Here is a 15,312-nt window from a genome sequence, read left to right as displayed (position 1 = left end):
CAGAAAAAGCTAGTCTTTAAGCCAATTTTGTATTCAATTGAGCACCTCACCCTGAATCCCATCTGATCTAACCTTGCAAACAATCTCATGAAAAGATGCCCCGCCTCTGAATGAAACAAATACTCATCTTGGTCCAACTTCTTTACTTCCCATCCAGGGAGAACCTCTCAGAAGCTATCCTGCTTTATGCATTGTAGTAAGGTATCATAATTTTCTAAACCAGATGATATAATCCCTTCTTACTCAATGTTTTTTTTTCATAAGGACAACCTTCTTATCACATTCATCAGGTCTGGCAGCATCTTTTAAAAGAGTTAGCATTTCAGGTCAAAGAGGCCTCACTGGCACCGATTTCACACTGATCTAACTGAAAAAATAATAGACATCCTCATTGCTTTGATGAAGATTTTTTAAACCTGAAATATCAAATCTATTTTTCTTTCCATAGATACTTCCTGAGTGCTTCCAGCATTTTCTATTTTCATTTCATAATTCCAGCATTTTTATTATTTTAACTCAAAAATTAGTTCTTTATTCCTACATTATGTTTTCAGTCAATTAGCCAATCTACAATTTATAATACTACATTATCTTCAATTCCATGCAGCCTAATGTTGTGCTGCACTGCATCAAGCACCTCTTGAAAATTCAAGTTTTCCTCTTGTTAGGTTCTGTAATTCTTAATGACAATTATGGACCATAAAATATTTGCCTACATCACCTGCTAACCACAGTTAAAAATAGCATTTCTAATTAAATTTAATTGAGCAACCTTATCTATTAACTTGCTGTAATATTCACGGTTCATTCAAATCTAGCATTCCTGTTGTGTGATTCCCCACGTGAAGCCTTTGACGATATTATATGCAGGAAAGCAAAAGGCATTTTCACTCCGAAATAATTAAACAAACAAAATGATGCCACATCCTCAGTATGGTTTTAATTTTCTATCTAACTCTCAGCTTTCTATTTTCTTTTCATTTGATGGGAAAACTGCTGAGGAAAAACTCCTGGAGTACCTGAATCCCAGTTGCTGGCAAACTACTTGGGCATTCTGCTCTGTCCAGCCATCATCACAGACTGTTCCCCACTGGCCACTATAAAATACCTCAAGCCGTCCTTCGTGGCTGCCCCCTCCTCCAACCAGGCGTAGTGCACCGTCTGAACAAGACAACAAAAGCCAAGAATGAGGATACATGGCTGACAATAAAAGTGGCAAAGCATTGTTATGTAATGGCATTAATACGATTTCCAGCATCAACTGGAATATAATCATGCCATTACAGAAACTGAAAGATTTATTTTACAAAATGTACTAATAGTCAAGGAAAACTGGTTAGGTATCATCTTTAATACTGAGTCCTACCAATAAATTCACTGGGGGCTTGCAGTTTTAAAGCTGTAGTTTTCTCCTCTGGAAAATCAGATTTGTTACAATTGATGCATTTCATTCACTCTATTCAAGAGGTCTCTAAGTGACCATTGGAAACAGATGTTGTATACATATGTGAGGCTATCTGTTACATTCACGAACTTTTATTGCCTAATGCATGGACAAAGGATTCCTTTATGTATTTGATTAATACAAAAGAAATTAATCTTTCTCTTTCCACAATGAATTCACAAGACAGAAATTAAGAACAGCAGCAACCCTTCAGGGTATTTCATATTCGACATTGTTAGAGATAATCTCACATTCTGTACTGGAATTGAAATACACCCACGTTAATGCTCTCCAACTGCTGCTGTGGGAAGTTTCTTTTCAGAATTCTGTGCTAATTTATCACAATCTGCTCTTTTCTATCAAAAGTGAAAAATCCAGGAACTAAACATGGTATACAAAACACCACCCTGGAATCATTTGTATTTACCTAGTCCTAGGCCTAGAACGCATATTTTTCTCCTACCATAACCACAGGGACTTACCATCATACCATTTAAAAAATGATTTTATCCTATATATGTACAGAAAATAAAACAGAATTGAATTTAAACTGTACAACAGTTTACATGCTGAAAAATAACTTGTAAACCTCCATTCAATATATGGCCATCCATTTTTCTAAATACTGTATAATTATAATTGTATTATTTTGGTGTAATACCTACCCCTCAGAGGATTGCAGGTTACACCTGCATCTTCCTTGTGCCCACAGTTGTGCTCTCCCCACAAACTCTTGGGACACTGGTCAATAGACAGTTCATTGCCTGTACACTGTACATCATCCAGCAATATTGGACCAGATCCTTCTCCAAAAAATGCTAATGTGAGCGCCTTGGCTGGAGTACTGTGGTGGTAGAGATACAAATAGGAGAAAAATATTCAAAATATGCAATATGGTTCCATTATTTTTCTTACTTTAGCTATCAGATATCCTGAGCAATATCCCTACAGTGCTTCAATGTTACAGTGGCTAAAACGTTATCACTGTCTTTTAATCTAATCCTAAATTGTTGGCACCAAGCAAAAGGTTACGGTCTCTCTTTGACAGAGAACTATGATAACTTGGATCAGTACAGAAAAAATCTGTGACAAAATTTCATTCTGTCCTTTTACTATCCTATCCTGATCTTGTCAGGCCTGCACAGGTAGGCACCTCTCAGTCTCCACCTAGCTAACAGGAATCACCTGACATATCACCTGCAGCCTATTTAAACCCAGTTCTCATCCACAGCTCCTGTTCACTCATCAAATCAGCCTTTCTCAACCAGTTACTCTAAGTCTTCAGTTATTTTGTTGCATGTGGTGTTTAGTATCTATTCTCTATTATTTTGTGGTCCCTTGTGGCTTGTTATCCTGCAGATAATTAGTTAAGTTATTGCTCATCACTGAGTTGTCTCTGCTGCTCTGCATTTGGGTCAAGCCTCCAGTAAAGTTCCTGACAGAATCAGTGAGCCCTCGATTGAGCCAGCTGAGGTTGCTTGCCTAAAGGAACCCATCTGTTGACATAAGTACATGATCCAGGAGCAGGAACACAATGACCATCTACTTGTCACTTTCTTGATACATCAACCCCGTGAAGTCACCCTCATCCCTCACAGTGCTGGATTCTGGTCCCTGATCATGTTGACGGATCCCCAACCCAATGCCATAACTTCCTGTGCATCTTGCATTTTGAGCTTCATCCATCTCTGTATCTTACGTACTGAGAAGATTAACTTGATCATCCTCTCTTGACTGGGTAAGCTCTCACCTGGGCGGCTGCTAAGTGGGACAAGAAGATTCCCCACAACAAATATGAGGATTTCACCTCTGAGATGTTCCTGGTTTCCAACCCACTGGAAAGTGGAAGGGAGGTAGCAAATCAGAGATTTTGCCTGTATCAAAATTTGGTGCTAAATTACACCATGGAATTCAGCACTCTCGCTGGAATGAAGAAGCGTTCTTGGCCCATTACCATCTGCAGCTTGGACTTCCAACCAAGCCTATCTCTAACCCTTTCTACATCACGGGGATGTCTCTTGGGATCTGGGATGGTCAGAGCCCTCATATGGCCTGTGCACTGAGAATCAGAGTGTACCGTGAATTCATCAAATTCCTTCTGATCGACTTGCGCAACATTCCTCTCATCTTGGGTTACCTCTGGTTCTCCACTCACTGCTTCACTGCTGAGTAGGGGCACCAGCTCTACCTGAGGGGGTCTGGTCTCCCTTTCCCCTTCTGAGAATCAAGTCTTGAATGACTACATTACTGAAGCACTACAGCATAGCTTCATTCGAGCATCCCAGTCCCCAGCCAATGTAGGATTCTTCTGTGACAAAAAGAAAGATGGGGTTCTCTGTTTCTGCATCAACTACCACTGACTCAACAAAATCACCATTAAGAACTGCTACCCCCCTACCCTTGATTCAAAACTCCCAATGGATCCAGATCGTCACCAAACTGGATCTACCAAGTGGGTACAACCTGATTTGCATCCACCAGGGGATGAGTGGAAGATGGCATTTATAACTCCAGATGCCATTTGAATTTTCCAACAGTCCAGTCATTTTTCATGCCTTCATTAACAAAGTCTTTCAAGACATGCTACCCAGGTATGTGTTCATCTACCTTAATGACATCCTTATCTTCTCCAAAGATTCCCAAGAACACATTCAGTCTTTCAGCATCTCCTTGAAAACCAACTGTATTGTAAGTTAGAAAAATGCCAGTGTCACAGCCCAGTCACTTCCTTCCTGGGTTAAACCCTTTCACCCCAAGGCTTAACCATGGGCCCAGAGAAAGTGTGTGCTGTCACTGAATGGACCTGACCACATTAGCTCAAACAACTAGAGCACTTGTTGAGTTTCTGCAAATTCTACCGCTGTTTCATCTGAAACTACAGACAAATCACCATTCCTCTCATCTCCCTGACCAAGTCACTGACCTCACGAATAACATGGTCTGCTATCGTAGAGTGCTGCACCCATTCCCCACCCTTCTGGACCCTTTGTGGTAGAGGTGGATGTATCTGATGTGGGTGCTGGGGCCATCCTCTCCCAATGAGGACTGTATGGGAAGACACCCTTGTGCCTTCTCGAGCAAGTTCAACTGTACACAATGCTGTCATAGAGTAGGAGAGAGGGAGTTACTCACCATTAAATGGGCTCTGGAGTATTGCAGACATTGGCTGCTGGGTAAACACCAAGTCCTTCCTGATCTGGACTGATCACCAGGACCTCATATCCTTACAAAAGACCCACCAACTCATCCTACATTAGGCTCATTTGGGTCCTTTTCTTTGAACAATTCAACTTCACCATTTCCTACCAAACCAGCTCCAAGAACACCAAGACGGATGCCCTATCACAACATTTCGACCCAGCTGAAATGGAAATAGACCCTCAGCCCATCATTCCATCCCTCAGGATCCTTGCACTGATCATCTGGGACCTTGAGATCCAGAACCGCCAGGCCAGACAGCATGAGCCTGCTCCAGCTGATACCCTTGACAAGTGCATGTATGTGCCAACAGCTGTGCACACTGAGATACTCCACTGGGCCCACTCCTTACCCCTTCTGTCCAGCCAGGTGCATGCTGGACTCTGCATTTTCTGCAAAGCTGGTTCTATTGGCCCACCATCATTACTGTCTGCCCTCAATGTGCCCAGTCCAATTCTTCCAATCAGTGGTACTCTGTGCTCCTGTCTGCCCATCAGTCACTCGACACCCTGTGTTCCACCAGCACCAAAGATTTCATCACTGTTTAGCCACCTTCTGAAGGGGCTACGATGACCCTAGCTGTCAACCATGCCTACTGCCACCAGACCAACCACTGGTGGCACCCAGGCACACTACTCCAGGCTGGGAACCATGTCTGACTCTCTACCCCACCCCTGCCCAGTGCACCAACTCCCGCAAGCTCCAGTCTCCACTCATTTCCAACTCATCCCCTGCAGCCTATTCAAACCCAGCTCTCATCCATAGCCCTCGTTTGCTCATCCAACCAACCAGCCTCAACCAGTTGCTCCTATCCTTCAGTTAGCGGATTGCCTGTTGCGCTTAATACCTACTCTCTCTAGATTTGTGGTCCCTCATGGTCTGTTATTTTATAGTTGATTATTAAAGTTATTGCTCTGCTGCTTTTGAGTCAAGCCTCTGCTACATTTCCCGACAGATCTAAAGGAAAAAAAAAATTCTGGTGACGCAGAAGGGCAAGAATTTCCTATGCATTTTTTATAACTCTGCCTACTCCTATTAAGCCAACTGCTCATTCTGGTGTAATTCTTCTTTTACTCTGAAGAATTCCATCAGTTCTGCTGGGCAAACAGTACAGTCAGCCTTGCCACGCAAGTGGATTCCTCAAATTTACACTAAAGAGATTGGATGTTTTTAAGAAAACAATATAACTGTACACATAAACTTCCACTTTCTAAAATTACTACTAAATTTATGTGGCCAGAATTTTCCATCAAGGCTTCTGTAACTTCTAAGCCACAAAATCTCACTCACTGAGGCAATTTAAATCAAGCCAATATTTCATTATAGGGGATGCAGTTGGGCAGTACATCATAGTGAATGTGAAAGTTTGGTGTTATAGTTGTGCATCAGGGATTTCTTCAGAAGCAGAAAAAATGCACTTTATGGAAGACATAATTAAAAATAAAAAAGTTTGAGATGCTTGAGATTCTCAGTGTCCAATTATTCAGGTAATCATCACTTTCCCTCATCTGATCCATTCTTAGCATATATAAGGGTCTCTTCCTGGACATGCTGAGACACTGGGAGATCGCCTTTGAATATCAGTATTAAAATTTCTAGAAACATTGACAATTTGGAATATTGTTCTTTCAAACAGTAATTTATTGCCTACAGGGCCCTTCAATCCTCAGCTCCTCTGGATCTGTAAGGTGTATAATGTGCCTTGCAAACTTGTTTGCTGCCATCATGTGGCCTTGTTGATAATTTACGAGGAAGTTTTGATGATTATCCATGTTGAGGGATAGTGATGTAAAATTATTCACTAAATCTGTTCAGAAAGGATTTGCTGAGTTTTTCTATGACCTCTGCAAAAAATTATTATGCATACATAAAGTTATATGAACTTCTGTGCAATGTGCTTGGTTAGAGTGTTCTTGAACAGTAACGTGAGTAAGACTCAGATTAGATTACAAATTGCCTTTAAATATTATGTGAATATGGACAATGCTCAATTTTAGAAACTGGACAGAAGGAATATTTCAAAATTCCAAGATTTTCAGGCAGACGCTTTTTCCCCTCAGCCATCCAATTTCTGAATGGACATTAAATCCATGAACACTACCTCACTTCTTTTTAATTTTCTATTTTGCACTACTTGTTTAACAATTTTATCTATGTAGATATAAACACATATATGTACACATATACTGTCAGTTGAATTTTCTTCTCTATTATTATGTATTGCATTGCACAATCCAAATACATTGTGATGACAAAAAAAAAATGCCACAACATATACCAGTAATGTTAAACCTGATCCTCTGAATCTGATTTTGGTTCTGATTCATTCAAATAATTCCAAATTTATGTGGTTGTTGTTTTATATTCACATGGAAGTATTTAGCTCTTACAGAGAATGCCGAAATGTCTATGAATTTATGCAGAAAATAATAAGAAGTTGAACGTGTTGGGTTCTCAGCAGGAAAAAAGTCATGCCTGACCTTGCTGTTTTCATTACCTATTTTGCTTAGTTGCTCAGTGCTGCTTATGCGTGAAGTTCAGCCCTTCACGGGATCCCAACTAACTTTAGTGAGTCCATTGCTGCCAAAGGAAAAAAGTTCAATCTTAAAGGAGGCAGAACTATTTTAAAATGTTATTAAAGCTTGGCAAGGCTTTCCATGGGTCAGATTACTGAAATATTAATTAAATGCACAGAAAGTGTAAGGTCACATTCTTCCTTCTTCCAGTTTCCACAGGAGTAAGGCTTCCACATTATTTCAGGATACAAGTGTTTCCTATCCTTTTAGTCTTTGGGGAATGGCTGCAGGGAGAAAGAGAAATTAGGTATGCCCATGATATCCATGTGCCGGTCATTAGAGGATGGGCAAACTATGAGCCTGTAGCTGGTAGGAAAGAGTAATCCAAGCTGACTATGCTAAAGGCTAATCCTCTTGATACTGTGTTTCATGCAGAGGGAAATCCTTATTAGCTTGTTACTGGACTCAAGTGGTTCTCAACAAAGAACAGTAAAAAGAGTTGCGGTAAAGTCTTTTCCAAAGTTTTTGAAGTGTCCATAAAATGTCAAAACAATAAAGTATGAGATGATGGATAAGTCAGCATTATTTTGATTTTGATTAATTTTGGAGTGTATTACATAAAATTAAATAAGACAGGGATAATTAGGAGATCTATAATGAATCTGTGAAGGATAGGTTCTGTGTGATTAGCTATACCTGTTTTATTCTTTTGAGAAAATCAAGAGGGTACATACAAGAGATTCTGCAATTGCTGGAAATCCAGAGCAACATACAGAAAATGCCGCAGGAACTCAGTACGCCAGGCAGCAACAGGTCTTGATGAAGGCTCTTCATCTGAAATGTCAACTGTTTTTTTTCCCTCTATAGATGCTGCCTAATCTGCTGAGTTCCTCCAACATTTTGTGTGTGTTAATCAAAAGAGTACGTTTTGACCTTGTAGGATGTTGTGAAGCTGATGTCAGTGAGTCAGCAGCCTTCTTCCACTCTATCATGTATTAATTTAATTTAAATCACTGGGGATAAAAATTGATAAATATAAAACAGACCAGCAGCTTGTTCTCACTCACTTTATACAACTCCACAAGCAAACTCTATCCCAAACTAATCCACAGATAAAGGGCACACAATTCTACATTGTAATGCAAGAGTTTACATGCTTTGTGAAAAAACACCCAGTTATTTTCCATGAACTTTCCTTTTTCCCAGTATCCCACTCCAGTCATTTCCTAACCCGGGGGTCGGCAACCCGCGGCTCCGGAGCCACATGTGGCTCTTTTACGTCTGTGCTGTGGCTCCCTGTTACTTTGGGAAATAATTGGTCAGTATTTAATTAAAATGTATTTTATGTTAGTTTGTTAGTTTTTGAAATGTAATTCTAAATTTGAAGATTATGGTGATCTTGTACAATCTAAATAAGACGTTGTGGCGACCCATTTCCTGACACATCCGAACCGGCTCACAATTAGCCTGCGTTCAGGCTAAGGGAGATAGCCTACGGGGGTTTGTGAGTACGTCTCTTTTGCAGCATCCGCGCCCATGGGGGGCGGGTTGAGGGAGGCTTAAAAGCAAGGCTGTTTAGTTCGAATAAAGCTATCTTTGACTGCAGTTTACTGACTGCGTGTAGCACACCGCTACAACGTGTTTTTATCACTGGCTGTCCAGAGTGGAGGTGCTGAAACGCTTTGTCGCGTGTCTGGAAGAAGTGAAAACTTTCCTGGGCAGCAAAGGGCCCACCTTTCCTGAGCTGGAACAGCCAGAGTGGCTGGAAAAGCTACACTTCATGGTAGACATGACAGCGCACCTGAACACGCTGAACACAGCTCTTCAGGGGTAAGGACGTACAGCCCTGCACATGTTGGAGGATGTTTTGGCATTCGAGCGCAAGTTGACGTTGCTTGCCAGAGATTTACAGAAAGGCACATTCGGAGTATTTACGTTCTGCAATCATCGCAATGCAAACATCGTTTGGGAAACGCTTCTGTGAGTTCAGAGAGGAAAAAAACACATTATCCTTCCCTTTCACTCCCCTAAGCATCGATCCATCCCTACTGAATACGACTGCATTGTCAGGTGTGAGTCAACCTGACCAAGTATGATAAATATTTTAATTGCCTATTATTTTACGTATATTCATATGTTTTCATTGTTCAGTGAAATAGTCCTTTTATTTTTCAGGTTGACAGCTGGCTGACGTTATTTTTGGTTTGCTGCTGGCGGCAAATTTAAGTTTGGCGTTTTTCATAAATACAAGAAGGACTCAAATAGACGTTGAGTATTTTACCTAAAAGTAACCTTCAACCCAACGTCTTTTTTTCGGAGTTCAAAATGTTTTTGTTGCATGCAGAAATGTAATTTCGTTTTCTCTGCAGGAGTTCATCAATTTCACAAATGCAACACATTATAGTTTGTTTATACATAGCATAAAGGCAAAACAAAACGTTGTATGCAGTGTTATTTCATTTTAAATGTCAAACTGGTTTTGCGGCTCCCAGTGTTTTCTTTTCTGTGGGAAACGGGTCCAAGTGGCTCTTTCAGTGGTAAAGGTTGCTGACCCCTGTCCTAACCCTTCACGAGCTTTCCATCACCATCCCATAACCCTATAGTCTTCCTGAGCTGCTCCAGTCTTTAATCCAGCCCAGTTTTGCTCTACCTTTCACTGTTTCTCATGTGATCCTCTCCTCTACACAGAGCTCCATCTTCTTCAGAAATCATTTCCCACCAACTCCCCGAACTTTATCAACACTTTCTGCTGTGACAAGGGATTATAAATGAAGATTTCTGAGCACATTTCTATAGGCAGTATCTAATTGTGTCTGCTGTCTTTGCCAGCTTGTTTTGTCTTGGGCTTCATGGGCAACCTGGAGACCAGCAACATTACAGCTGACCAACATTTGACACTTACGGCAGTGTCATTTTAACATGTTTTTTAACGTACTTTATAATTTCTAGTTGAAAGAATATAGGTGGGGTTTTAAGAGGTAATTTGATAGATTATTACATAAAAGGCTTGAAGCTGGAATTTCCTGTGGAGCCCGAAATATTTTGTACAAAAAACTTAAACGTACAAGAAAGGTACTCACTGGGAAGTACTCAGACATTCAGTATACCTACTTTTCCTTTAAGAAAATAATTTTCCAGGGATCGTTAACTGCCTTTCTGAATAGATGGAAAATTGGACAATAAAACAGTATTTTCATGGTCATAATTATTTGTTTTAGTAAAAAATGTTAGTTGGCACAAGGATGACAATATTTCAGCATGATGTTTATATTTTTTTACATTATCCAGTATCTAAAATTTCCATTGATGTCTTACATTCAAGTCTAGAGACCTATATGAAGGTTTTTTTTTAATCTCTGGCTGGCCAACTGGGGACAGATTAAGCTGTCAGTAATATTCTTTTCTCAGTATATACAAGTTTTGGACATCAGGCCTGGTGATTGAAAAAAATAATTCTTTAGTTCATTCTGCCAGAAATGTTCCCTCCTACTGCTAAGGGGAATGAAGAGTTTCAGTTCACAGACGCAATTATTGGAATTCTATTATTTGCAAGGAGCTTGCTTCTGAGAAGTTCCTTTCTTAAACTGCTTCCCCAGAATGAAAAGCATCCCTATCATTTGTAGTGCTCCAGTTAATAGGCTAACTGGGAAATGGTAAATATCTCTACCAAAGATATTTAAGATCAGCATTGTTGTTTTGGTAATCATTATTGAATCAGTACAACTTGCACCTTATGTGTGAGGATTTCAGCAACATCCAGCAGTAGCAGGCAGCTGAAACATGGATTGAGCAGATAGTTCATCCATTGTTCTCAGCTGGGTGCTGCCATGATGAGCAGCAGAATATTTTTGTTTGACAAGGGTGGAGCAGAATTATAGATATTTGGTATCTGGACATGCCAACAATTATGGTCTATCACTAATGTGCAGGACTGGAATTGACTTTCTGCTAGTTTGTTTTGCCAGGTCATCCTGGAACTCCAATAACTGATGACTAATCTCCAGACAGAGGTAAATGCATCCCAGGTGAAAATGATTTTAATAAAATTGCATTTAGTCTTCCATTTTCTTCAAATTCATTATTATTCAGAAAATGCCACTGATGAGGTCGAGAAGACTACTTCATTAACAAGTCAACATTGATCCAAATGGGTAACAAAGCACTTCTTTTCCCTTTGAATTGGCTAGATGAAGGAAGGTAAATCAATGACAATGAAGTTAGGTGATAAAATCTCCAAGACTAACCTACTTTAAATAAATACTCCAGGTAGCAAGTATATTTTCATCTGAAATATGAATTCAACAATTGATTTACATGCAATCTTCTTGATACAGCAGTAGAATAATATTTATTCAGAATAAGAGCTTACTTTGCCTTTGTAATGATGGGAAAAGCCCATTATAAAGGAGATTTTATTTCTGCTTGGCTACCAATTTGCAAAACTTTGCTATTGTTCTATCAGCTTCTTCTGACTAAACCCTCTGTGGATACGTCCGTTGAGATTTTGTGTTGCTGACATAAAAATGGCTAAGGATAAGGAAGGTCTATGGTAAGAAGTACAGTCAGGCCAAATCTCTAGGTTTCCGAATGCTCTGGACTTAGTAGAGAATCATTCAAATTATTAGCAACATAAACGTGAAAATTCTGCAGATACTGGAAATCCAAAGCAACACACAGAAAATGCTGGAGGAACTCAGCAGGTCAGGCAGCATCCATGGAAGTGAATAAACAGTTGACATTTCAGGCGGATCCCCTTCTTCAGGATTATTATTCTTTGATGGCCTTGAATAATGAAACTGGATAGAAGAGAAGGGTAGGACTTCTTTACAAAGATCAGAATAATTAAGTCTTTTGAAGTTATTCATTGTTACCATGTTTGAGGTAGCCATGCTGCTGCAGCCCATCTATATCAAGATTCAAAGTGTTGTGTGTTCAGAGATGTTTTTCTGCAGATAAGCTTATTCTGTAAAAGGGCAGAATGGCTTAGAGTTTGTGAAATGTGTGCAGGATAGTTTTTTGCAACAATACATAGAAGTACCGACTAGAGATGGGGCAGTGTTGGATCTCCTGTTAGGGAATGCGATAGGTCAGCTGACAGATGTATGTGTTGGGGAGCACTTTGGGTCCAGTGATCACAATAGCATTAGCTTCAATATAATTATGGAGAAGGACAGGACTGGACCTAGAGCTGAGATTTTTGATTGGAGAAAGGCTAACTTTGAGGAGATGCGACGGGATTTAGAGAGAGTTGTTTTCTGGGAAGGATGTAATAGAGAAATGGAGGTCATTTAAGGGTGAAATTATGAGGGTACAGAATCTTTATGTTCCTGTTAGGTTGAAAGGAAAGGTTAAAGGTTTGAAAGTACCATGGTTTTCAAGGGATATTAGAAACTTGGTTCAGAAAAAGAGGGATGTCTACAATAGATATAGGCAGCATGGAGTAAAGGAATTGCTCGAGGAATATAAAGAATGTAAAGGAATCTTAAGAAAGAGATTAGAAAAGCTGAAAGAAGATACGAGGTTGGTTTGGCAAATAAGATGAAAGTAAATCCGAAAGGTTTCCACAGTTATATTAAAAGCAAGAGGATAGTGAGGGATAAAATTGGTCCCTTAGAGAATCAGGGTGGTCAGCTATGTGTGGAGCCGAGGGAGATGGGAGAGATTTTGAATGATTTCTTCTCTTCGGTATTCACTAAGGAGAAGGATATTAAATTGTGTAAGGGAAACAAGTAAGGAAGTTATGGAACCTATGACAATTAAAGAGGTGGAAGTACTGGCGCTTCTAAGAAATTTAAAAGTGGATAAATCTCCGGGTCCTGACAGGATATTCCCCAGGACCTTGAGGGAAGTTTGTGTAGAGATAGCAGGAGCTCTGACGGAGATCTTACAGATGTCATTAGAAACGGGGATTGTGCCGGAGGATTGGCTTATTGCTCATGTGGTTCCATTGTTTAAAAAGGGTTCTAGAAGTAAGCCTAGCAATTATAGACCTGTCAGTTTGACATCAGTGGTGGGTAAATTAATGGAAAGTATTCTTAGAGATAGTATTTATAATTATCTGGATAGACAGGATCTGATTAGGAGTAGCCAGCATGGATTTGTGCGTGGAAGGACATGTTTGACAAACCTTATTGATTTTTTTGAAGAAGTTACGAGGAGTGTTGACGAGGGTAAAACAGTGGATGTAGTCTATATGGACTTCAGCAAGGCCTTTGACAAAGTTCCACACGGAAGGTTAGTTAAGAAGGTTCAGTCGTTAGGTATTAATGCTGGAGTAATAAAATGGATTCAACAGTGGCTAGATGGGAGATGCCAGAGAGTAGTGGTGGATAATTGTTTATCGGGATGGAGGCCAGTGACTAGCGGGGGTGCCTCAGGGATCTGTTTTGGGCCCAATGTTGTTTGTAATATACATAAATGATCTGGATGATGGGGTGGTAAATTGGATTAGTAAGTATGCCGATGATACTAAGGTAGGAGGTGTTGTGGATAATGAGGTGAGTTTTCAAAGCTTGCAGGGAGATTTATGCCGGTTAGAAGAATGGGCTGAACGTTGGCAGATGGAGTTTAATGCTGAGAAATGTGAGGTTCTACATTTTGGCAGGAATAATCCAAATAGAACATACAGGGTAAATGGTAGGGCATTGAGGAATGCAGTAGAACAGAGAGATCTAGGAATAACAGTGCATAGTTCCCTGAAGGTGGAGTCTCATGTAGATAGGGTGGTGAAGAAGGCTTTTGGAATGCTGGCCTTTATAAATCAGAGCATTGAGTACAGAAGTTGGGATGTAATGTTAAAATTGTACAAGGCATTGGTAAGGCCAAATTTGGAATATTGTGTACAGTTCTGGTCACCGAATTACAGGAAATATATCAATAAATTAGAGAGAGTGCAGAGACGATTTACTAGGATATTACCTGGGTTTCAGCACTTAAGTTACAGAGAAAGGTTGAACAAGTTAGGTCTCTATTCATTGGAGCGTAGAAGGTAGGGGGGATTTGATTGAGGTATTTAAAATTTTGAGAGGGATAGATAGAGTTGACGTGAATAGGCTGTTTCCATTGAGAGCAGGGGAGATTCAAACGAGAGGACATGATTTGAGAGTTAGGGGGCAGAAGTTTAAGGGAAACATGAGGGGGTATTTCTTTACTCAGAGAGTGATAGCTGTGTGGAATGAGCTTCCTGTAGAAGTAGTAGAGGCCAGTTCAGTTGTGTCATTTAAGGTAAAATTGGATAGGTATATGGACAGGAAAGGAGTGGAGGGTTATGGGCTGAGTGTGGGTAGGTGGGACTAGGTGAGATTAAGGGTTCGGCACGGACTAGGAGGGCCGAGATGGCCTGTTTCCGTGCTGTGATTGTTATATGGTTATATGGTTATAACTGGTGTAATGCCTGGTTATCTGAGTTACTGTCACCTTCTTGCCAGCTTGAACCTATTCTGTTCTGACTTCTCTCATTACTGAGGCATTAATGGCCACAAAACTGCGGCTTACCGGATGTTTTTGTTCCCCACACCATTCTCTGCAAGCGCTAGAGATTGTTGTGCATAAAAATCCCAAGGGATCAGCGGTTTCTGAGATATTCAAATCACCCTATCTTACACCAACAATCAGTCCAAGGTCAAAGTCACTTAGATCACATTTCTTCCCCATGGGTGAAATATACTCCAGGAAATTAATATAACTTCGAATAATGTCCAAATAATCGCAGATAATAGGTAATTTTTAAAATTCCATATACTGTATTGAAATAATGCTGTTCAATTTTTGCATTTAGGATTCCAATGAAATTCTTTTGGCTAATAGGTTTAAAAGATTTTGTATTCTATGTCAAAGGAATTTTATTTAAATCTACTCGTGTTTCTTATTTATCACACAGAATTTTCTATCCTTTTCTTCTGATAGAGACTTATAATAAAAGCCAAGTTCATAGACTTCAAATAAATTAGTTCACAATCTTCATACAATCTCTCTGATACTCCAACAGAATCATATTTCACAAAACAAATCACTTCCAGAGTGACCGTTCATTGTGTTATTGTGATAAAGGAAACAATTCAATATGAAGGTAACTCTGACATTTTATTTTTGCCTTAAGGTGAAACTGTTCTTTTCATTCTTCAATATCTTAATGTACCTTTATCAATGCATGTT

At 39.8% G+C, this 15,312-nt stretch overlaps 1 protein-coding gene across 1 annotated transcript in view; it reads right to left on the bottom strand.

The window, feature by feature from the left end:
- prss12 (serine protease 12) overlaps positions 1-15,312 on the bottom strand; it is a 150,568-nt gene that overhangs the window by 41,927 nt on the left and 93,329 nt on the right. Inside the window, exons 5-6 of the mRNA XM_059988513.1 lie at positions 2,110-2,288; positions 1,020-1,161 (exon numbers count right to left, since the gene is read on the bottom strand). Coding sequence (XP_059844496.1) covers positions 1,020-1,161; positions 2,110-2,288 — 321 coding nt within the window. The remainder of the gene's footprint in view (positions 1-1,019; positions 1,162-2,109; positions 2,289-15,312) is intronic.

The sequence above is a fragment of the Hypanus sabinus genome, chromosome 14 (genome assembly GCF_030144855.1).
Source record: "Hypanus sabinus isolate sHypSab1 chromosome 14, sHypSab1.hap1, whole genome shotgun sequence".
Lineage (NCBI taxonomy): Eukaryota > Metazoa > Chordata > Chondrichthyes > Myliobatiformes > Dasyatidae > Hypanus > Hypanus sabinus.
This window is presented reverse-complemented; position numbering and strand designations above follow the sequence as displayed.